The 25,857-nt window shown below is 40.2% G+C and overlaps 1 protein-coding gene and 1 non-coding gene across 2 annotated transcripts in view; one reads left to right on the top strand and one right to left on the bottom strand.

Annotated features, from left to right (window-relative positions):
- The window catches only part of SKAP1 (src kinase associated phosphoprotein 1), a 305,979-nt gene extending 280,384 nt beyond the window's left edge, over window positions 1-25,595 (bottom strand). The window contains exon 1 of the mRNA XM_027517749.1: window positions 25,411-25,595. Within this exon, the coding sequence (XP_027373550.1) occupies window positions 25,411-25,459 (49 nt within the window). The 5' untranslated portion in view covers window positions 25,460-25,595. The remainder of the gene's footprint in view (window positions 1-25,410) is intronic.
- LOC113878722 lies at window positions 7,338-7,444 on the top strand. Its single transcript, XR_003507136.1, has one exon. It is a non-coding gene; the product is annotated as a U6 spliceosomal RNA (small nuclear RNA).
- Window positions 25,596-25,857: the final 262 nt, after the last annotated feature.

The raw sequence follows: 25,857 nt of genomic DNA, 5'->3' as shown, positions 1-25,857 counted from the left end.
AATTGAGAATCATTCTAAATTCCTGTTTCTTTTTAACTGGGTCCTGTAGACCTTGTTGTTTAGTTGCTAAGTCATGTCTGACTCTTTTCCGACCCAATGGACTGTAGCCTGCCAGGCTGCTCTGTCGATCGGAATTTCCCGGCAAGAATACTGGAGTGGGTTGCCATTTCCATCTCCATTATCACAGCATTTTTTACAGTAGCTAAGATATGGAAACAACCCCAGTGCCCATCAATAGATGAATGGATAAAGAAGATGTCCGACTCTTTGCAACCCCAGGGACTGTAGCCTATCAGGCTCCTCCATCCATGGGATTTTCCAGGCAAGAGTGCTGGAGTGGATTGCCATTTCCTTCTCCAGGGGATCTTCCCGACTCAGGAATCGAACCCGGGTCTCCCGAGTTGCAGGCAGACGCTTTACCATCTGAGCCACCAGGGAAGCCATATATATATATAATGATGGATTACCATTCAGCCATAAAAAAATGATGAAATCTTGCCATTTGTGACAACAATGGATGGACCTTGAAGGTATTATGCCAAGTGAGACAAATCAGAGGGAGAAAGACAAATATTGTAAAATTTCGCTCATGTGTGGAATATAAAAAGCAAATAAAATAAATGAACAAATAAAATAAATGAACAAAACAGACCAAACAAAAACAAACATGTGGATACAGTGAACAGAACATTGGCTGTCAGAAGGGAGGGGAGGAGGGTGAAATGGGTAAAAGGTGTCAACTATATGTGATAGCAAGGAATTAAATTTTTGGTGGTGAGCACACTGTAGTGTACACAGAGGTAGAAATAGAATGTTGTACACATGAAACTTATACAATGTTATAAAACAATGTTGGCTCAATTTTAAAGAATAGTAAGGAGAGCAGTCGAAAATGAATTAGAGTTCAAGACATCAATAAGAGCTCATGTTTAGCTCCCTCACCCATCAAGGACCACACGTTCATGGGGAACCTGGTGCTAGACGAAACCTGGTGCTACCATGGGGAACCACTGGTAGACGACCTGCTTCTGGGTTGGGGTTTTGTACGCAGCAGAGCAGCTCCCTTGCTGCAAGCTATTGAAAGTCTAAAGAAAGGTTTGAAAAAAAAAAAGAAAAAAAAGAACTCATGTTTAAGTTTGTACCAGATACAGATAGTTATATATATGCTAGTGTGAAAGCCGCTCAGTCGTGGCCAACTCTTTGTGGTCCCATGGACTGTACAGTCCATAGAATGCGCCAGGCCAGAATACTGGACTGGGTAGCCTTTCCCTTCTCTGGGGAATCTTCCCAACCCAGGTCTCCCACATTGCAGGCAGATTCTTTACCAACTGGGCCACACTGGAAACCCATAGGAATTGCTAATAGATAAACGTATATGTTGTTAGTGGTAAAGAACCCGCCTGCCAGTGCAGAAAATGTAAGAGATGCGGGTTCCATCCCTGGGTTGGGAAAGTCCCCTGGAGGAGGGCATGGCAACCCACTTAAGTATTCTTGCCTAAAGAATCCCATGGACAGAAGAGCCTGGCAGGCTACAGTCCATAGGGTCGCAAAGAATTGGACAGGACTGAAGAGACTTGGCATGGCATGCATATGTATATGTGGGATTATTATGCATACATATATATCTTTGTTTGTCAGTGAGAAGACCTAAAAGAAACAACGTCCCAGTGAAAAAGAGCATATCTACTACCAAGATCATGGTTTCTAAAACCAATCTTCAATAAAAGGAACCAAGGCTTTTTTGAGAGATGGCTTATTCTAGGTCTAGGGCAGGAAACATACAAAATGAGCCTGGACCATTTTGTGTGGCCAGAAAGTAAGGAAGTGCCCAAAATATACACACACACACTTGATATGACATGTCAAAAGGAACCCAGAAGCCAAGTAAAAGAGCCTAGTGGCCAAAGTCAGAACAATTTGAGCAACAAAGTTAAGTAACATTGGATTATAACTCAAAGTATAAAATAAGTATTCATGAGTCCACAATGATATAAATATTAATAAATAAAGAATAAATGAATACATAGGGGAGAAAACACAAATCTCCAGTACATAATTCCAAATAATGTAGACACACCACCCCAAGGAAGAAGGAGCATAACTCCCAACACTCAAGTGTAGACTGCACATAGAGACTTCCTTCCAAAGAATACAGTATTGAAAGGGGAAACAAAGAGTAACTTGACAGAAACTTTATCAGCCAGGCAATCAAAGAAAACATCAACAGTTATAAATCATGTTGATTGTATGTACCCTTGACATGTGATGAGAATGACACTTGACTTCTGTGATCTTCTTTCCAAAAACCTAGTCTAATCATGAGAAAATGGTCAGACAAATTCTAATATATAGCATTCTACAATATACTTGACCAGTACTCCTCAAAACTCTCAAGATCATCAAAAACAAGGAAAGTTTGAGAAACAGTTGCAGAGGAGTTCTAAAGAACTAAATTAAATGAGATATCCTGAAGAGGATCCTGGAAAAGAAAAAGGACATTAGGTAAAAACTAAGGGAAATGGAATAAACTACAGATTTTCCATCAATAACACATCAGTATAGGTTCATTAATTGTAACAAATAGTTCATTAATTGTAACAAATGGTTCATACTAATGTGAAAGTTAATTAATAATGGAGGAAATTGGAGGGACAGGGAATAGAACAATTCTCTGTACTACCTGCTCAATCTTTTCTGTAAATCTAAAATTATTCTAAAAACTAGTCTATTAATTTTTAAGAAGTGGTAATATGATATAATCTTGACATTTTACCCAAAGAAAGGGGGAGGAGGGGCTTCCCTGGTAGCTCAGCTGGTGAAGAATCTGCCTGCGGTGCAGGAGACCCCAGTTCGATTCCTGGGTCGGGAAGATCCACTGGAGAAGGGATAAGCTACTCACTCCAGTATTCTGGCCTGGAGAATTCCATGGACTGTATGGTCCACGGGGTCACAAAGAGTCTGACAGGACTGAATAAACTGCAGACTTTAATCAATAACACATCAGTACTGGTTCATTAACTGTAACAAATGTATCATACTAATGTGAAAGTTAGCTAATAATGGAGGCAATTGGGGGGAGGGGGAAGGGAAAAGGAGAATTCTCTGTACTACCTGTTCAATCTTTCCTGTAAATCTAAAACTATTCTAAAAACTAGTCTATTAATTTTTAATATACGATATAATCTTGACATTTTACCCAAAAAAAAGGGGGAGGTCCTTGGCTTAATTCAGTCATTAACCCAGTCTAAATTGAGTCCTTCCTACAGGTCAATCATGGAGAAGGAAATGGCAACCCACTCCAGTGTTCTTGCCTAGAGAATCCCAGGGACGGGGGAGGCTGGTGGGTTGCTGTCTATGGGGTGGCACAGAGTCCGACATGACTGAAGCGACTTAGCAGCAGCAGCAGCAGCAGCACAGGTCAATCAGGTACTGTGATAAGACACCAAAATATCAACAATGGTCATCTCTAGGTAGTGGAATTACAAGCCATTTTATCGTCTTCTTCATACTCTTCTACATGTTCTAAAATATGTGTTTTACATATGAAAAAAGTAAAATTAAAATTACTATGCAAGCATAGTGTAATATCACTCTTAGCTTAGACTGACTTTAATTTTTCACCCTCCTCTTCATTTCACTCAGCAGTAGTAGGTTGTACTGATTCACAGCTGGGAACAGTAAAGGAGGACACCCAGGCAGAATAAAGATCCTGTGGAATAATGATTCTGCGGAATAAAGATCCTATGGGAGATAGATGGTTGTAATGTATACTTTGTGCCTATAGATGTTAAATATATATGTATGTGTGTATATATTATTTTGAACTTCTACTTGCCTTACTAAATTCTTATAAGTAAAATATCCCATGTAACTATATTTGTATATACTAAAATTGTTAAAAGGGAATCAACAGGATCTAATTATCCCCCAACTCATTGGGGGATATTTGATACTTTGATATTTTATTATGACTTTACTTGTTAAGTTTCACTTTAAAATTACTTTTTTGCAGGCTTCATTGCAAAACACTTTAGAGGGCCATGTGTTTATTTAAGTACTTGTTCCTTCATCTGCAAGTGTCATCTACTCAGAGGAATAACATGGCACAAAGACAACCTCTTCCACCTGTCTCATCTTTTTTTTTAACCTGATCTAAAAATACTCCCACAACTCACTAGATGAACAAATTTATAATAAAATGTAAATAAGTCAAAAGCAAGAGCTATAGGAGGGATTATGCATCTAGTATTTTACACACTTCCCAATTCATTTTATAAGCCAGAATAACCCTGATATCAAAACTTAAAGATATTAAGGAAAATATCTTTAAAAATACTAAGGAAAGAAAACTACAGACCAACATATAATACATTTGCCTTTCAATTTAGAAGATGATGTTACTTACAGTGATTATGACCTGAAGGTGCCTCAGTAAGGCTGCTCAGAAATGCACTGCTCACCACTGAATAAGAAAGAGATTTCCACCTCCTGTATTTTAACCAAGTTCACCATTCTCTCTAGGTGGGTTTTCTATTAAGCAATCAGCCTTGTGCAAATAAAAACTCTTCTAATATAAATATCATGTCTTATCAAATCAGAATGCCTTAGGCATCTGTAACTACAAAGCCCAGAGTGAAAACCACCACTGAGTGACAACATTCCAGAGGTGCCTCTGACATCACATCCCTCACCGCACATAATACCCGATGGTACAAGATCTATGACTAATGAGTGAGCACTACCACACTGGTATAAATGTCCTCACACCAAGGAGAAAAGACAAAATCAGAAATGTACCATAAATATTGTCACTGAGCACTTATTATATGCTGTATACTGAAAATGTGAACAAGACAGATCCAAACTAAAAGTTTACAGTCTACCAAAGAATAAAGACTTAAGTAGACAATTAGAATAAACTGTGATACGAGTTATAATAAGAAAAGTGAGGGAGGCACACACCCATAGTAGATGCGCCTAGTCTAGAGGGAAGTTAGGGAGATCTCCCAGAGACCTAACCTTTCATCTGAAACCCCAAGATCAGCAGGTCGAGTATGTATGTTGGGGGTGGGGAGGAGCTGGTAGAATGAGGAAAAGAATGGCACCAGCATGGAAACACCGTGTGCACAGGTCCTAAGGTGACAGATCTTAGTTCAGCTGGAGAAACTGAAAGAATTCTAACTTGGAAGCAACAACACAAAGGTTAGGGGTAAGAGCAACAGTGATGAAAGATTATTCTGGAAGGCAAGTTTGTAGCAATATACAGCATTTTGTACTAAAAGTAATCTATAATGATTTAAGTAAGTAAGTAAGTAAGTGAAGTCGCTCAGTCGTGTCCGACTCTTTGCGACCCCATGGACTATAGCCTACCGGGCTCCTCCATCCATGGGATTTTCCAGGCAAGAATACTGGAGTGGGCTGCCATTTCCTTCTCCAGGGAAACTTCCCAACCAAGGGATCGAACCCGGGTCTCCTGCATTGTAGGCAGATACTTTACAGTCTGAGCCACAAGGGAAGCCTAGACTAATGATTTAAAGTCCCATATTAAAAAGATAAACACAGCTCTGACAAATATGCATCTTCCTATTATAATTCACAGCTTCCCTAAAACATAGATTTCTTCAGCTTCCAGGCAGCTTATGAATGTCTATTTCATCAAACCAGAGTAGGAAAGGAAAATAGGAAATGAAAACTGAAGGACAAGGGAAGGGAGGGTATGCGGGAACTTGTAGACACGATATAATCATCAGATCCCTGGGAGAAACCACTGCAGGGTCTAAGGCCAGCTGAAAAGATTCTGATTTGACAGGATGCACCCAAGATCTCTAGGTTCTGTAGACTGGTGAAAGTCTTTGACATTCTCCCAAGCCTCTCACCTTGTCCATTTTATGAGGCTACAAGGGGATATTTCGTTTACTTAGAGGAGAATGACATCTTAAGGGTCACATTTTTCAAACTACTAAAAAATAAAGGTTGCCTCCATCTATTTTCTAAGTACTGCTCCTAACACACAGAAAGAACAAAATATTTAAGTTGGCATTCTTTAATAGTTAGAAAAATTTTTTTGATATATTGTTTCTAAAATTCAAAAGTTCACTTCAATCAGCCTTCTAATTTGAAGGCAGGATGAATGACCAAATGCTGCTGAAAACAACTCCACCAACCAAAAACCAATCAAAGTGTTCCTAGAGGGGATATTTTGCTAAAGTATTTGAACTACTAAAGCAGAACTCACATTTCTGAAAAGAAGGATACCATAAATTTCTGTCTATACTTGCATTACACCCAAGAAAATATTTGAGATTTTTGTTGGCACAGGGTGAAATGACTCAAAACTAATTCTATTAAGTTTAATGCTGGGCAGTATTTCAGCCCTCTCATTAGTTCAAAACAAAACAAAACAAAAAACCCAAGTACTTGCAAATGTTCTTTAAACGTGAATGGTTGTCCTGGCTGGCTGGGCACAATCACAGAAATATCTGTTTTCTCACTGCTGCTGCTTTGACAGTCATTTTAACTTCAATAACCTTCTGCTGACTTCAGTCATCTCTCCTTACCCCACCCTCAGCCTCCTGTCTTATCATAGCACCTCCAAGCCTGTTGGTAGCCACATTCTCAATGGGAGAGGAGGTCAGAGGTAAAGAGACAGGAGAGAAAGAGTAGGAGATGAGAGGAAATTCTGTTCTCCTTTCTCTCTGGGTCCCTTCACTGGCTCTCACCTCCTTTCTAGGTGAAGCCCATTCCCTTTCTCATTCTGGCTTATTCAATAGGCTCTTCCTTAATCCTGGGAACTCCAACCTAGCTCTCACCCAGCTCCTCATACCCTTCCCAGTCCTGACCATTGGAGTCATTCCCCAGTCACAACGCCACCATCAGAGCTTGGAGTTAGGGAACAGGGGATTAAAGGAGCGCTCCCACTAACAAAGAGGAAGCCAACAGAAGGGGGAATGGCCCAGGCTTCAGGACTGAAAGGGTTTCTGGAGTCTCAAATTGGACGATCATTCCCCATAAAAATATGCTTCAGAATTCTCCTCTAGGGAGCTTCCCTGGTGGCTCAGTGGTAAAGAATCCGCCTGCCAATGGAAGAGACACAGGTTCAATCCCTGCATCTGGAAGACACCCCTGGAGAAGGAAATGACAACCCTACGCCAGTATTCTTGCTTGGGAAATCCCATGGACAGAGGAGCCTGGTGGGTTACAGTCCATGGGGTCGCAAAAGAGCCAGACACGACTTAGCGATTAAACAACAACAATTCTCCTCTAGGTAAAATACCAAAGGGTTTTTTTTTTTTTTTTAAATACATGACATACAATTAAGTTTAAAATTTCAATAAACAGTGCTCGCTTCGGCAGCACATATACTAAAATTGGAAAGATACAGAAAAGATTAGCATGGCCCCTGTGCAAGGATGACATGCAAATTTGTGAAGCGTTCCATATTTTTAAAAAGAATGCATTTGAATCAGTTCTAATGAGGTGGATGAAACTGGAGCCTATTATACAGAGTGAAGTAAGTCAGAAAGAAAAACTCCCATATAGTATACTAATGCATATATATGGAATTTAGAAAGATGGTAACGATGACCCTATATGCGAGACAGCAAAAGAGACACAGATGTAAAGAACAGTCTTTTGGACTCTGTGGGAGAAGGTGAGGGTGGGATGATTTGAGAGGGTAGCATTGAAACATGTATATTATCATATGTGAAGAGGATCACCAGTCCAGGTTCGATGCATGAGACAGGGTGCTCAGGGCTGGTGCACTGGGATGACCCCGGGGGATGGGATGGGGAGGGAGGGGGGAGGGGGGTTCAGGATGGGGAACACATGTGCACCGGTGGCTGATTCATGTCGATGTTTGGCAAAAACCACTACAATATTGTAAAGTAATTAGCCTCCAATTAATTTAAAAATAAAAAAATAAAACAAAATAAAATTTGAATAAACAACCTTTACTGGGTGAACATGTAAGTTTTTGAGATCAATTTCCAAAATATATAATAAAAAATTATACATAGCTTCTAATCCTGATCTATGAGAACCATTGTCCTTTCTTGTCCGGCATTAGCACTAATGCCCTGAACAGTCTTATCAGAGAAATACATAATTTTATGATCCACGAAATAGTGTTTAAAAATGGGATGGCCTGGGAATCAACTTAGAGAACATGGTTCTTTTTCCCACGTGGGGAAAAAAAGTATTAATAAAGAAAACACCTAAGTAAATGTTAGAAAACAATCTACTCACTATTTAAAAAAAAAAACAAAAAACACAAAATCTAGGGGCAGGATGCTACTTCAGACTCCTTTTAATTTTCAAGGATACCTACATCTTTTCTAATTAAAATGCTTAATTTATCTTATAGATACTTAACTCTGAACACTTTGAAGGAGTTAAAGCCTTAAAGACGAGATGTGACCCTTTGAGGATGAAGCTGCTGCTGCTAAGTCACTTCAGTCGTGTCCGACTCTATGCAACCCCATAGACAGCAGCCACCAGGTTCCCCCGTCCCTGGGATTCTCCAGGCAAGAACACTGGAGTGAGTTGCCATTTCCTTCTCCAATGCATGAAAGTGAAAAGTGAAAGTGAAGTCGATCAGTTGTGTCTGACTCTTAGCAACCCCATGGACTGCAGCCCACCAGGCTCCTCCATCCATGGGATTTTCCAGGCAAAGTACTGGAGTGGGGTGCCATTGAGGATGAAGATGGAAACTTATCTGGAAAGGAGGCATATAGAAAATGTTGGGATTGTGGAGAAGAGAAAGGGGATCAAGGAGAGGAGGGACTCCTCTCAGGAACCCATCCCAGGAGTCCTTTGTTTGAACTGATGTCCCATAGGTAGGGAGTACAGATCTGCATCATCCTCAGGACTTCCCTGAGTGAGCTGCTAACAGTAAGACAGCCTTTCCAGTAACAGACTATGGCCACGCACTTGGCCATGCCTAACAAATCATGCCTGCCAAATCAAAACAATCTCTACCTTGGAAATAACAGAAGACCACATTTCATTCCAGATATTTGGGCATTCTATTTAATTAAGTGTCACAACTTTCCCTTTAGTAACATATTGCTATTTTACAGAAGCACCCTGGTTACTGATCCAACTTCTACAAAGTCTCATTGACAGCTTCTGATAGAAACAAACAAAAAATAATCATTACTGATTCCTTGTCACAAATATACTGAAGGTATCGGATCATTAGTATTTCTGCAGTAACTTAAATATCTCAGTAAAATCAAACTTCTGAAACTTCAGTGTTTAATTTTCCTACTTTAATGATGGAGGGCTTCCCAAGTGGCTCAGTGGTAAAGAATCTGCCTATCAATGCATGAGCCACAGGAGACATGGGTTAGATCCCTGGGTGAGGAAGATCCCCTGGAGGAGGAAGTGGCAACCCACTCCAGTATTCTTGCCAGGGTAATCCCATGGACAGAGGAGCCTAGCCGGCTACAATCCATGGGGTCAGAGAGAGTCAGACATAACTGAGCATGTATGCACACACGATGGAAGCCTTCATTGAATCTTGTCTTGCTTATTTTCACACCAATTAAATAAAATTATCATAGTAAGGGGGGAGGAAACGACTTTTACTGTGCTTAAAACTTGTTTTAAACCTTGCATTAAATTTTTCATCTGGCAATCAATTGTAATCCTTTAAGGCATATATTTTGCTTTTTGTTAAGAGGTAAAACTTGTTGGCAACACTAAAATCATACCGACCAGCTTTGTTTTAGCTTGCAGGAAGTTGTCAGCATACAATAGAGAAAATGTCAACATGTTCTCCTGTGGTTTGCTTCACCTGCTGATTGTTTCTGCCCCATGACCCAAGAAATGTGTGGTGTTTATATTTTTAATTCCTCTACCTCCTGAAGGTGAAAAAAATGACAATAACTATACACATATAGCATAGAGAAAACAAAAACTGGAAACTAAAACACAGATAGTACTATAGATTAAGTTTTAACTACTGACCAGTCTGCAAATCTGAATTAACACTTCTGCAATCTTCACTGAATCTATCCTACAGAAATATTTGCATATATAGGCAAAGATGCAGATATGTTCTCTACAGCACTATGGAAATATTTAAAAAATTGTAAACAATCTAAACATCCTTTAATAGGGGAATAATTAAATTTGAAACACTGTACAATAGTTTAAAATGAATATATATATGAATATATACATAGATTTATATGGGAAAGCTTACAATGGTGTGATGTTAAAAAACCAATTTCTTTTTTTCTGTTTTTCATTGAACTATAGTTGATTTACAGTATTGTGTTAGCTTCAAGTATATAGCAAAGTAACTCAGATACACATATATATTCTCTTTTACAGATTCTTTTCCAATATAGGTTACTGCAAGATATTGAATATAGTTCCCTGTGCTACAGAGTAAATCTTTGTTGTTTATCTATTTCATATATAGTGGTGCATATCTGCTAACCCCATACTCCTAATTTAGCCCTCCCTGCCTTCTCCTTTGGTAACCTTAAGTTTGTTTGTGAGTCTGTTTCTGTTTTGTAAGTAAGTCCATTTGTATTATTTTTAGATTTCATGCATAAGTGTTATCATATAATAGTTGTCTTTCTCCGACTTACTTAGTACAATAATCTCTAAGTCCATTCATGTTGCTGCAAATGGCAATATTTTATTATTTTAAAATATTTATTTATTTGGCTGCACCAGGTCTTAGTTGCAGCATGTGAGATCTTGTTCCCCGACCAGGGATTGAATTTGGGTCCCCTGCATTGGGAGCTCAGAGTCTTAGCCACTGGACCACCAGGGAAGTCCCTATTTCATTATTTTTATGGCTGAGTAATGTGATATATATACATATCACATCTTCTTTATCCATTCAACTGTCAGTGGACAGTTTAGTTGCTTCTATCTCTTGGCTATTATAAATTGTGCTGCTATGAACACTGGGTTGTATCAGTTCAGTTCAGTCGCTCAGTCGTGTCCGACTCTTTGCAACCCCATGAATCACAGCACGCCAGGCCTCCCTGTCCATCACCATCTCCTGGAGTTCACTCAGACTCACGTCCATCGAGTCAGTGATGCCATCCAGCCATCTCATCCTCTGTCGTCCCCTTCTCCTCCTGCCCTCAATCCCTCCCAGCATCAGTCTTTTCCAATGAGTCAACTCTTCACGTGAGGTGGCCAAAGTACTGGAGTTTCAGCTTTAGCATCAGTCCTTCCAAAGAGCACCCAGGGCTGATATCCTTTAGAATGGACTGGTTGGATCTCCTTACAGTCCAAGGGACTCTCAAGAGTCTTCTCCAACACCACGGTTAAAAAGCATCAATTCTTCGGTGCTCAGCTTTCTTCACAGTCCAACTCTCGCATCCATACATGACCACAGGAAAAACCATAGCCTTGACTAGACGGATCTTTGTTGGCAAAGTAATGTCTCTGCTTTTCAATACGCTATCTAGGTTGGTCATAACTTTTCTTCCAAGGAGTAAGCATCTTTAAATTTCATGGCTGCAGTCACCATCTGCAGTGATTTTGGAGCCCCAAAAAATAAAGTCTGACACTGTTTCCACTGTTTCCCCATCTATTTTCCATGAAGTGATGGAACCAGATGCCACGATCTTCGTTTTCTGAATGTTGAGCTTTAAGCCAACTTTTTCACTTTCTCCTCTTTCACTTTCATCACGAGGCTTTTGAGTTCCTCTTCACTTTCTGCCATAAGGGTGGTGTCATCTGCATATCTGAGGTTATTGATATTTCTCCCGGCAATCTTGATTCTAGCTTGTGCTTCTTCCAGCCCAGCGTTTCTCATGATGTACTCTGCATATGTTAAATAACCAGGGTGACAATAGACAGCCTTGATGTACTCCTTTTCCTGTTTGGAACCAGTCTGTTCCGTGGCCAGTTCTAACCTTTGCTTCCTGACCTGCATACAGGTTTCTCAAGAGGCAGGTCAGGTGGTCTGGTATTCCCATCTCTTTCAGAATTTTCCACAGTTTACTGTGATCCACACAAAGGCTCTGGCATAGTCAATAAAGCAGAAATAGATGTTTTTCTGGAACTTGTGTATATCTTCTCAAATCAGAGCTTTCGTCTTATCTAGATATATGCCTCGGAATGGGACTGCTGGATCATATGGCAGTTCTATTTTTAGTTTCTTAAGGAGCCTCTGTATTGTTTCCCACAGTGACCACACCAATTTACCTTCCCACCTACAATGTAGGAAGGTTCCCTTTTTTCCACACTCTCTCCTGTATTTATTGTAGACTTTTTAGTGATAGACATTCTAACTGCTGTGAGGTGATAGCTCACTGTAGTTTTGATTTGCATTTCTCTAATAATTAGCGGGCTTTCCTGGTGGCTCAGCAGTAAACAATACACTTGCCAATGCAGGAGACACAGGTTTGATCCCTGGATTGGGAAGATCCCGTGGAGAAGGAAATGGCAACCCACTCCAGTTTATTCTTGCCTGGGAAATCCCATGGACAGAGGACCCTGGTGGGCTACAGTCCATGGGGTCGCAAAGAGTTGGACACAACTTAGAGACTAAACAACAACAACAATAATTAGCAATATTGACCATCATTTCATGTGCCTCTTGGCCATCTGGATGTCTTTGGAGAAATGCCTGTTTAGTTCTTCTGCCCATTTTTCAATTGGGTTGTTTGTTTTTTTGACATTGAGTTGTATGAGCTGTTTGTATATTTTGGAAATTAAGTCCTTGTTGATCACATAATTTGCAAATATTTTCTCCCAGTCTATAGGCTGTCTTTTTGTTTTGTTTATGGTTTCCTTTGCTGTGCAAATGCTAAGTTTGATTAGGACCCATTTGTTTTTGCTTTTATTTCTATTGCTTTGGGAGACTGAACTAAGAAAACATTGCTGCAATTGCAGGCTCATGCAACTGCTGAGCCTGTGTGCTGCAACCACTGAAGCTTCAGTTGGTTCAGTGGTTGCAGCACACAGGCTCAGCAGTTGCAGAAAATGTTTTGCCTATACTCTCTCCTAGGAGTCCTATGATGTCATGCCTTATATTTAAGTCTTTAAGCCATTTTGAGTTTGTGTGTGTGTGTATGTGAGGGAGTATTCTAACTTTATTGATTTACATGAGGCTGCCAGCTTTCCCAACACCACTTGCTGAAGAGATTGTCTTTTCTCCAATGTATAGTCTTGCCTCATTAGTTAAAGATTAATTGACCATAAGTAGTATGTGTTTATTTCTGGGCTCTCTATTCTGTTCCATTGATCTATATGTCTGTTTTTGTGCCAAGACCACACTGTTTTAATTACTGTAGCTTTAAGTATTGTCTGAAGTTTGGGAAGGTTTATGCCTCCAGCTTTGTTCTTTTTCCTCAGGATTGCTTTGGAAATTCTGGGTCTTTTATGATTCCATATACATTTGGATTATTTGTTCTAATTGTGTGAAAAATGTCATGGATAGTTTGACAGGGATTGCACTGAATCTGTATGTTGCTTTGGGTAGCATGGCCATTTTAACAATACTAATTCTTCCAATCAAAGGTCATGGGATGTCTTTCCATTTCTTTGAATCATTTTCAATTTCCTTTACCCATGTGGTATAGTTCTTAGCACATAGGTCTTTCGCCTCCTTGATTAGGTTTATTAGGTATTTTTTGTACACAATTTTTTTAATTGATTAAAAATTTTTTTTGGTTGCACCGGGTCTGCATTGCTGTGCATGGGCTTTCTCTAGTTGCTTCTCATTGTGGTGGCCTCTCCTGTTGTAGAGCATAGGCTCCAGGTATGCGGGCTTCAGTGGTTGCAGCACGCAGGGTCAGCAGCGGCAGTGTGTGGCTCTAGGACACAGAGGCCTCAGTAGTTAGAGCACACAGGCTCAGTATTTGCAGCTCATGGGCCCTGGAATGCATGGGCTTTAGAAGTTGTGGCTCACAGGCTCTAGGGTGTGGGCTCAGAAGTTACAGAGCATGGGCTTAGGTGCTCATGTGGAATCTTCCTGAACCAGGGATTGAACTCGTGTCCTCTGCACTGGCAGGCAGATTCCTACCCACTGCACCACCAGGGAAGTCCCTGGACACAGTATTAAATGCAATTGTTCTTCACTTTCTCATAGTTCATTGTTAGTATAAAGAAATGCAAAAGATTTCTGTATATTAATCTTGTAACCCGCAACCTTGCTGAATTCATTTATTATTCCAATAGTTTTAGTGTGGAGTCTTTAGGATCTTCTATATATAATATCATCTCATATGCATATAATGACAATTTTGCCTCTTCCCTTCCAATTTGGACACCTATTTTTTCTTTTCTTTTCTGATTGCTGTGGCTAGGTCAAGTAATCTATATTCTTTTATGTTGTACAAATATTCTACAGTAAAAATGTATTCATAAGTTATTTTTGTAATTAAAAAATATATGGACCATAACACCTACCAGAATACCTAAAAATAAAGAATACAACATCAAGAGTTTGTGAGGAAATGGAGTAACTGTAATTCTCATATACTGTTGGTGGGAGTGTAAAAGAGGTTATAATCACTTTGGGAAACTGGTTTCCAATAAAATTAAATGTATTTATACCATAAGACTGGAGAAGGAAATGGCAACCCACTCCAGTGTTCTTGCCTGGAGAACCTCAGGGACGGGGGAGCCTGGTGGGCTGCCGTCTATGGGGTCGCACAGAATTGGACACGACTGAAGCGACTTAGCAGCAGCAGCATTCCATAAGACCCAGTAATTCCATCCTAGATCTTTATTCAGGAGAAATGAGTGTTTATGTTACAAAAAAAGTTATACAAGAATTCTCATAGCAGCTATAATCATAGTAACCCAAAACTGAACAATTCAATTGTTCATCAGAAGAAAAATGAATAAGCAAACAACGGAATACTCACACAATGGATTACTACTTAGCAAAAGGATAGATAAATGATACACAGAACAACATGGATGAATCTCAAAAATATTATATTGAGGACAGACACAAAAGAGATCATACTGATTTATGAAATTCCAGAACTGGAAAGGAACTTTATTGGGAGATGGAAGTGTTTATGTCTTGATGTGAGTTGTAGTCACACAGGTGTATACATATATGAAAGTCATTCAGTTGTAACACTTAACGCTAGTGCATTTTATATACATTAATCACATCTTAATAAAGTACTGGGAAGGAAGAAAAGAAGAGGGAGGGATCAATGGATGAAGAGGCTCACACAAAGTGCTATCAAAAAGGAAAATTTATTTTAAAGGGAGGGTGATTTTAAGGAAATTTATTACAATGCAGTAAAGAGAGATTGTCTATAACTTTCTAAGTTCCCAGGACACTTCTCATATTTGATTTATAATATACAGTACCTTAATTAATTCCAACTTAACTATCACATTGGTGTATGTATAAATATGTGCCATTGGATACATCTTAGCAAAGCTCCTATTATGTGAATAAAAATTTTATTTCCCCCATAACATACTAATATTAGAATATCAACAATGTTAGACGGAGATCCTAGATGAAATTTAAGTAATTCATAAATAATTTTATCAAAGCCATAAGCTTTCAGGAAAGCTTGCTCTCTGGATACTAAGACCACTCTGTTTCTGAGCCTACATCTGTCCTATCTTCCATGTAAAAACTGGATAGTAAAATTAAACAGTGGAACTCAAAGACTCCAAACCTGAAAAGCCATCTGTTAGAATCACCTAACCTATAATGCAGCACTGGTAAACCAGAAAAAGCAAGCAGTGAACTTGGAAACACAGGGGAAATAAATATGAATAAATGTAGCAGAAATTATAGGATTTCTGTACAGTGTAATGGTTCATAATGTGAAAAATTAGATCTATTATAGTTATGTCAATATGTTAAGATTCTCCGATGATGGTAGAACTTGAAATTTATCTTATTTTTCCTATATTTAAAGTGATTAAAAATTGTTTAAGTATTACACTTATATAATGAGTTAAAAACGTTATTCTCTTAACAGCATTAGAATTCCTCTTAGGAAGAGAATCACCATTGTTTGGCAAAGTAACCTGTTTCTTTCTGTGTGTGGGTGTTAGTGGGAGCCTAAACCAATAAACAGACAGTGAAACCACCTTTCTGTGTGGCAAGAGAAAAAAACCTTTTTTTTGTTTGTTTTGCTCCAGACAGGATACAGGGAGAAAGTGCCAGTGAGAAAGCATAAGGCTGAGAACTACATCAGGTGAAAGGCCAGAGGGCATTGTCTCATGACTGGATTGGCAAAAGGGAGTTCAGGAACAGGAATGCCTAATATTCAATATGAAATATTTTGCATAACTGCCATGGAAACCCTTCCTCCCTCTCCCTGTACCCCCTGACTCTGCAGTGATGTTTTTGACACTCACAGGGACTTCATGTGGACAGGACTTTGTGGAAATTGAAGACAAGGATATATGTCACGGCCACAGTTTCTCAACCCTGGCCCTACTGACATTTGGGGCTTGATAATTCTTTGCTGTAGAGCTGTCCAATGCATTGTAGGAAGTTGAACAGCATCACTGGCCTCTACCCATTAGCTACCAATAGCACCTTCCCTAGTTGTGACAACAACAAAAATGTCTCCAAGTGTTGCCAAATGCCCCCTGAGGGACAAAACCACCCCATTTGGGAACCATGGAAGCAGGGGAACCTGGAAGGAAAGGTAACCTTGAGAATGCACACCCCTTGAGAATTCTTCAGATTTTGAGGAGATATTTGGGTTCCCACAATGAGGAATAGATCTTGCCTAGAGTTCTGAACTCCCTCATAGCTCAGTCGGTAAAGAGTCTGACTTCTGTGCAGGAGACCTGCGTTCAATCCCTGGGTCGGGAAGATCTCCTGGAGACAGAAGTGAAAACCCACTCCAGTATTCTTGCTTGGAGAATACCATGGACAGAGGAGCCTGGCAGGCCTCAGTCTATGAGGTCACAAGAGTTGGACACGACTGAGCGACTAAACACACACAGCAGAGTTCAAAAGGCCTGGGCAGCCCAGCTAACATCTAGGACATACCCATAATGAAACTAAAATATTTCTACCAATTAAAAAAATTCTGTTTATTAAAATAGAAAGGGAGAAGGGAAAGATTGAACCTTTTTTTTAACTGAGAAATAATGCAAAAATACTATTTACAGAAACACACATGCGTACAAAGCATTCTATGTAACAAGGTAAGGAACACATGTCTTTCTTAAGTTAGCAAGGAAGCTAACTTCCTCTTTCCTTCCTCCAAAAAGTTCTGATCTAAGGAAGGAAATGAAGAACATCCTGAAAGAACCCCTACAAACCTCCTCTAATTTGGAGGAGCAAGGATGACCCACTGACCCAAGCAAAAGGCCTATAAGTTTTCCTGTGGTGAAGCAGTTGCAGGAAGAGAGATCAACAGGACTTCCTCAAAGAAAAAAACTTTTTTTAAAATTTTATTTACCAAACATATGGTGTATAATACATTCTAGATATTATTCTAACTTCTTTTCAAATATTTAGTCCTTTATTTCTCATAAATTCAATGAGATAGGAACTTCTCTCGTGGTCCAGTGGCTAAGACTGTGCTCCCAATGCATTCGATCCCTAATCAGGGAACTAGATCCCACATGCTGCAACTAAGAGTTTGCATACAATTAAGAGTTGACATGAAATTAAAAGACACTTACTCCTTGGAAGGAAAGTTATGACCAACCTAGATAGCATATTGTAAAGCAGAGACGTTACTTTGCCAACAAACGTCCGTCTAGTCAAGGCTATGGTTTTTCCTGTGGTCACGTATGGATGTGAGAGTTGGACTGCGAAGAAGGCTGAGCACTGAAGAATTGATGCTTTTGAACTGTGGTGTTGGAGAAGACTCTTGAGAGTCCCTTGGACTGCAAGGAGATCCAACCAGTCCATTCTGAAGGAGATCGGCCCTGGGATTTCTTTGGAAGGAATGATGCTAAAGCTGAAACTCCAGTACTTTGGCCACCTTATGCGAAGAGCTGACTCATTGGAAAAGACTCAGATGCTGGGAGGGATTGAGGGCAGGAGGAGAAGTGGGCAACAGAGGATGAGATGGCTGGATGGCATCACTGACTCAATGGACATGAGTCTGAGTGAACTCCAGGAGTTGGTGACGGACAGGGAGGCCTGGCATGCTGCGACTCATGGGGTTGCAAAGAGTCGGACACGACTGAGGAACTGAACTGAACTGAACTGAAGAGTTGGCATGGGCTTCCCTGATGGCTCAGATGGTGAGCACTGAATAGATGCTTTCTGACTGTGGTGCTGGAGAAGACTCTTGAGAGTCCCTTTGTCAGCAAGGAGATCAAACCAGTCAATCCTAAAAGGAAATCAACCTTGAATATTTATTGGAAGGACTGATGCTGAAGCTGAAGCTCCAATCCTTTGGCCACCTGATCAGAACAGCTGACTCACTGGAAAAGACCCTGATGCTAGGAAAGAGTGAAGGCAAGAGGACAAGGGGACGACAGACGACAAGATGGTTGGATGGCATCACCAATTCAATGGGCATGAGTCTGAGCAAACTGCAGGAGATGGTGAAGGACAGGAAAGCCTGGCATGCTGCAGTCCATGGGGTCGCACAGAGTCAGACATGACTGAGAAACTGAACCAAACAACAAAACTTACCACAAAGAAAATATACAGGATCTATGAGAAAATATTAACCTTCAAAAAGAAAAATATCTTGAAGAACTACAGAAAATGTCTCCTCTGAAGTAGCCTTATTATTAAAGAACAGAAATGTTTAAAATTTTTCTATTCATATTTCCAACAACATCCAAAATGTCATTATGTCTATAAGCCAGATTTACAGATGTAATGAAAACAAAACAATGAATGGTGTGGAAAGAACACATGGAAATTTTTTTTAAATAAATAAATGCTGAATTTAAAACTACAATCAAATCAGTGACAGATGAGACAATAAAAGAGATGAAACACAGAGAATAAATCGGGGCCCAATATATTTACAATATAAACCCTAGTGTAACAGAATAAAAGCACTGACAATAGAAAAAACTTTCTCATGTTAAAGACCTTAAGACTATAGATCAAAAGGGTTCACTACATACCAGGCAAAAATAATCAAAAAGTCTAACTTTGAATTTATCCAGTGACATTTTTGAGAGCAAAGAAAAATATCCTATAAACATGCAGGCAGGCAGTGGGAGGGATGGGTTATAAAATAAATATATCAGGCTGGCATCAGACTTCTCCTCCACAAAATTGAAGACCAGGAGATACGGGTAAAACTTTGAGAGGTTAAGTTGAGAGGAAGGGAAAGGAATGGATCCTAGAACCTCATTCCCACAGCTAAGTTTATATGAAACTAGATAGACACATACTCAAACTCAGAGGCACTCAGCAAGTGTAGTATCAAACCCCTTCCTGAAAAATCCACTCAGCATCACAGTCGCAATCGTCATCTACTAGGGCTTTCTGTACTATCCAATACAGCAGCCTCTGTGGCTACTGAGTAGCTGACATGTAGCTAGCATAATTGAGGAACAGATTTGCTTTGGTTTTATTTAATTTTAGATAATTTAAATAGCTACATGTGGCCATGGTTACCCGTCCAGCAAAGTCTAAATATCTAAGAGATAAAGAGCTCAAGAATGAAAAAGCCATGGTACAAAAAGTATGCAATAAACAAGTTAAACAAAAATATCATTATATTTCATTAAATATAAACTATCCAAAATATCATTATAGCTATGGTTTTAAATATTATGCAAATATCAAAAGAATTCTTATAACCTAATATACACAATAAAAACATTAATAATTCTGAATCTAAAATCTCAGATTATATAAGCCATGTCACATTTCACATTGGAGGAAAGAGTAGAAGATACTGTTTCATTCTTAACATTGCTAATCAAAGGGACATGGTTCATTTTGTTTGTTTTTTTTTTAGCTATAAGGGTAAAACTATCTGAAATAAAACCAGGATGTATAACTTTAAAATCACTCAAAGGGAAAAAAAAAAGAACGTGAGTGATCTAAGAAGATGCTCAGGTGACCATAGCAAGTGAAAAACAGTAAGTGGAAAAATCAGTATACAAAACTATACACACAATATGTCCCAACTTTTAAAGTCTGTACAAAAGATGGCGGGTTCGCAGTGAGTAGCAGCCCAGATGACTATAATTGCCTATCCCTCAGCCAGATCCAGTGCATAAAAATGAAGAAACACATGATCTAGTACTGAAAACCAGATTAGAAGAAAAAAGCGAACACTTAGAGCAAGGACCCATGATAGAACAACTCAGTAAAATGTTCTTTACTACTAAGCACCATTGGTATCCTCGTGGACAGTATCACAGACGTCGTAGGACACTGAATCCTCCAAAAGACAGATGATATTAATGTTTTCAGGAATCAAAGAGGAATGTTACCCTGGATCTCATTTGCCTTTTGAGAAGATACAATTGGGTGTATTCACTAATATGTTATATAGTAAAATAATAATAAAACATCTTTTCATATTAAAAAAAAATAAAGTCTGTACAAATAATAAAAACTGAAAAATATGCATGGAAATTTAACAGTTGTTGACTATGGGTGACTGTTTTCTAAATCTTCTACGTGAGCAATACTATTTTTATAACCAAAAAATTTAGCATAAAAAAGAAATAAGGGACTTCTCTGGTGGTTCAGGGGTTAAGAATCTGCCTTCCAATACAGGGGATGTGGGTTCAATCCGTGGCTAGGGAACTAAGATCCCACGTGCAGCAGGACAACTAAGCCTGTGCCCCACAGCTAGAGAGCCTGAGCATCACAAATGAAGGGCTCACACAGCCAAAAAAAAATTAGTTAAAAAAAAAGAAAGAAATAGAAGTATGGTCACATACGTTTCAGAATTTAGCCAAACAGTACCGCCATTTATCCAGAAGACAACCCAGTATTAAGAAATTAAGCAAAAAAGACTGTGAGCAGCCAATGTATAAGTCACAAAGTACGGACCTAAAGTTTGGGTACCGTGTTCATCAAGACAGACCTTCGTATTTTCTTTTACACATAACTTAATTCCAACGAACTTAATTATCTAATGTTTCTAGAGCATGGGGGATACAGATACACTGAGAACAGTACAAAGTGATAGGCCTGGTCTAACTGTAGGAAACAATGATAAAAATTAAAGTATAAAACAGACACAGACATTCACAAAGCAGTCCAGTGGCAATTACGGCAAAAAAAAGTCTCTAAATAACTTAATATATCTCTATAAAGTATGATAATTGATATTCACCGTAACAACTCCGAGTTAAAGTATTCAGAGGAGGTCCTCTTGAATGCAGACTGTTTGGTTGAGGAAGTGTGAGAAGTTTCTATAGAATCTGAGAAAAAATTTGATCACCAATGTTTATAATAAAAATAATGTTTAAAGAGAACATCTTCAGCTATCCAGCACAACTCACTCCTGTGAGTTCCACAGAGTTGGAATTTTACTATATTGAAAAAGATTTTACGGTTGGCTACATCGACCAATACAAAACTGGAGAACAACCTGGAATGAAATGATTAATGACTTCTTTCCAAGGAAGTTTAAAAAAAGTAACTATAGGCATGTCAAAATCAGCATTAATGCAACAATTGCTACTAAATGCAGCTGAATTGTGGATGTTATTTTGGCTCTAATCCATGTTTGAGCAGGATTTAGGTACCTTGTAGATACTTATTACCTATTAAACTCAGTAAGCTCCATTCCATCACACAGGACAAATTATGAACCAAAGAAATATTTATTCTATTTCCTTTACACCTGCCTCTTGTGCTGCTGACTTCAAAAGTGATACGAGAAAGACAAGGAAGAACTGATTACGTTTGTATCTGTGAAACAAAGACTATGCAAACTGTCAGCACGCCATTGTTTTTGTTTTCAGTGTGGTTATCACAGTGCAAAAACAAAATGATAACTTCTACTCCTGAAGCCTGATTATTTGAAAATAGACCTGAATATTTCTTCCTCTTTCAATAAGGCAGTAAATGTCCTTCACTTTACTTATCTATAAGGTACTTATTTGCTGAAATAGACTAGTTACTATTTCTATATGAGAACCTGACAGAATCTGAGGAAGATGGTTCCTGAGTTACTCTAGAAATCTCTCACTGCTTTAATATTTGCCCAAAACCCAAGATAGCATTAAAAAAGGGGGTGGGGGGAATCCCCACCTTCCACACATCTCTAGTACTAAAAACAAAAAAGCATAATCACAATACTGGTTCATGGTCCTTTGGAACTCTGACCTCTCCAAGCTTCTATTTGTCCTTTGTTCCTTTTCCTTTTAAATAGTCTTACTGGTTGTTTTATCCTGATTACAAAAGTAATGCATGGTCATTGTCATGGTTCAAACAACATGAAGATGTATGAAATAAAAGTAATAACCTCTCTCCCCAACCTTCTCTTTCCCCTCCCTAGAGAACCAATTTGGGAGCTTGGTGTGTATTCTTTCTTACTCCTTCTTAGGCTTACACAAATATATATCAAATATGGGGTATTTTTTTTGGGGGGGGTTGTTTTCAAACAAAAATGGTATGTTATTTATACTGTTGTGCATCTTGCTTTTTAGTCTCAAAAATACGTTATCAACACTTCCTAAGCCAATATATAAAGATCCACCTCACCCTTTTTAATGGTTACAAAATATTCAGTAAGATGGATGATTCCACAAGATATCATCGCCTGACTTCTCCCAACTCATGGGCACTTACTATGCATCCTGGTACATATACTACGGGCTTCCCAGGTGACTCAGACTCCACCTGCCAATGCAGGAGAAGCAGGTTTGATCCCTGAGTCAGGAAGATCCCCTGGAGAAGGAAATGGCAAGCCACTCCAGTATTCTGGAGCCTGAGGAGCTATACGGTCCATAGAGTTGAACACAACTTAGCCACTAAAACAAACAAACAAAAATATATACTTCATGTTCTTTACTTTCATTAACACAGATTCCTAGGAGTGGAGTTTCTTGGTCAAATGTTTAAAATTTTATCCTTAAACAAAATTAGTGTTAGACCTTCAGCATTTCTGTTCCCTTCATTATGCAAAATCCGGCATAAACCTTTCATAATGCTTTGCATTTCTTATTTTTCAAAGCACACCCATTATGTCAAAAAACGCCCCTGTCATTTATGCTCTTGTAGTTATAAATAAATAAATGCTAAAGTTACGGCTGTGATGGCCAGCACTAAATCACTGTGCAAATGCTTATGCCTTGGTTTATGAAAGTAGTAATTCATTGTGGGAACTCCACCCCCACAGCCTGTGGCAGCACTCTCACCCTACGACTCCCTCCACTGAGTAACAATATAGAGATCAGGACCTACGTATTTTCTCATTGTCAGCAGTTAACCTTAAAAAGTGTGTGTGGGGGTGGGTGGGGGAAGACAAACAGCAACAGATGATAAATTGGTAGCCATTACGGGTTTCTAATATTTACAAACTGTTTGTAGTACAGTGAATAATTCTGTTGGTCTACAACAGAGAGCGTGTTCCATAAAAAACAAAACCTACAACCAATATGTTGCTATGATTACACAAACCTTTCAAAAGTATATTCTTCAAACATTTTTCAATAGAATTATTGGTTGAATTCCACGTTCACATTTTTTTCTCTACTTCAGATTCAGGCTCTAATTACACACTTTAAAAAAAAGGGGGCTTTAAAGTAATACATTAACCAACATAGCTCCTTAGAATTTAATCTTGGATTGTTCTATATATTCCAAAGACCTGAGCACCAAGAGAGATTGTTAAGACACAGCAAGTTTGATACAGAAGTATGTGACATGCAATTAATCTCCATTCATACTCTGCTCTACTTGTCAGCAAACAAAGGTTCTGCTTTAGGAGGAGATCTGAAGACTTCAATTAAAAACAGTCAGCTAACAAGAAAATAATCTAAACTAAAGGAAGGTGGCAGGTGCAGAAATGAGTTGTTTACCAAAGTGTCAGTTTTGAACAATAAAGAACTGCACATCAAAAATGCTGAAGGAGTGGATGTCATTGTAAGCCTCTGAAAATAAAAAGGAATTTTCTATCAAGGCTGTAAACAAAATGTAAGTATAGTTCAACTAGTTTGTAAAACAGGTTTCCTCTCAACAAATGACAGATATCAATAAAAAGAATCTGTTTATATCTTCAACTGCAAGGCAGAATGAAACTTTTTGCCACAGTTCCTTCTCTCCTGGAAACCACAGTACAGACTCTCTTTATATTTGGAATTATTGAGCCAACAGCAGACGGAAAGGCTGGATTCCTTCTAGACATCCAGATGATGCTCTTCTACCCCACAAATACTTTTCTATTCTGAAAATTTAGATTTACTCAGGTAGCAAGCAAAATAAATTTTGGAAACTTCACCTCATAAGAAATACGTAGTTGACAGCTTTTATGGAAGCAACCCAGAATGGAAACAGCACTACAAACAGACTGAAAAGACTTGCCAAATATTTGATTAGGAGGCATTTATACCAAGATAACATGGTAATGGAGATATAAAACCAATTAAACTGAGAGAAACTGAAGAGAAAAAAAAATACTGCTTGCCAAAAGTATGACCTGCCGAAAACAGGCCATCTGTTAAGTATGTGTCAAAAACGTCACCTCGATGCCAAAAGGCTTAATTCTGAGCAGTTTCCTCCTGGGACCCTTATGCAAACACAGATTCCAGGTCCCCATCCTTCCAGGAAGGTCGGTTACAGGAAAAGCAAATTATTAATACCTTTTCACCAGGAAAAGTGGGAGGCAAGCAGATCTTGCCCATTAGCAAAAAGTGTCTCTGGAGTGTTACAGCGGGATGTGTTGTTAGTGACTATGGCCTTAACTCTTACAAGGACTGATGGGCTCTATGGTTTGAGGGTGAACACACCACAGTGGGGCACTTCTAGAAAGGCAGGAGATGTAACACTGGGATCCGCCGCCCAGGGGCAAGAGGGAGTCTGCGGGCGGGTGAAGGGGGCCTGAGGTCTGGATGTCCAGGCCTTGGCCCACAGGAGCCCATGAGCCCTAACAGCCCCGTGAGACCGTGGGGAGCTCTAAGAGCGAAGGTTAGGGTTCCCTGTGAAGGGACAGAGTCAGGGCTAGAGAGGGGCCAGCGCGTAACCCACAGACGCAGGGCGTCCTGAAGAGAAAGGGACAGGTTGAAGGCCAGCTACGGCGGCCCGGGGACCTTGAACCCGGCCAGAACTTGCTGAGAAGCCGGGAGGCTAAGTGGGAAGTGGAAACGCCTCGTGGAACAAGAAAATGTGTTACTAGGAGTGAAAGGGACCCCTGAGCGAGGGGTGAACAGCTGGCTCTGCAGAGTCAGGGCTCCGGCAGCAGCCTCGAGCTTCTACAAGGCGGGAGGGAGCCGACGGGGAAGGCCGGGGAGCCGCTGGCGTCTCGGCTGCTGCCGGCTCGGCACGTGCGACTCCCGGCGGGCTCGGCGGCGCCCGGGCCAGCGGGGCGTTACCTTCCAGGAGCCAACGGATCTCCTCGGGGAGGGCGGCGGCGGCCTGCATGTGGCGGGCGGCGGGAGAGGGCCGGACGGGCGGACTGGCGGGCGGGCGGCTGCGGCGGCACCTGGCCCTCAGTCGCCGGCGCCGCGGGGCCGAGCCGCAGGGCGGGGCGCGCTCAGGAAGCGGCGCGCGGCGGGCGGGGCGCCTGGGCGGCGGCGACACCTGTGAGCGGGGCCCGCGCCCCTGCTCCCGCGCCCCAGGGAGGAGGTGCCCGCCCCGCGGCCCCCATTCCCTGTCAAAACAAAGACGCGACGCGACTCCAGGCACCTCGCCCCCGGGAGCTCCCCATTCTAAGCTCCGGACCGCAGGCCTCGCCGGCAGGTGGAGAAGCCACCGTGGGGCCGAAATGAGGCGCGAGGAGGCGGAATCCGAGGACAGGGTCAGTCCCCGCCAAGACGGGC

The sequence above is a fragment of the Bos indicus x Bos taurus genome, chromosome 19, assembly GCF_003369695.1.
Source record: "Bos indicus x Bos taurus breed Angus x Brahman F1 hybrid chromosome 19, Bos_hybrid_MaternalHap_v2.0, whole genome shotgun sequence".
NCBI classification, from domain to species: domain Eukaryota; kingdom Metazoa; phylum Chordata; class Mammalia; order Artiodactyla; family Bovidae; genus Bos; species Bos indicus x Bos taurus.
The sequence above is the reverse complement of the archived record's forward strand: the minus strand, read 5'-3'. Positions and strand labels throughout refer to the sequence as shown.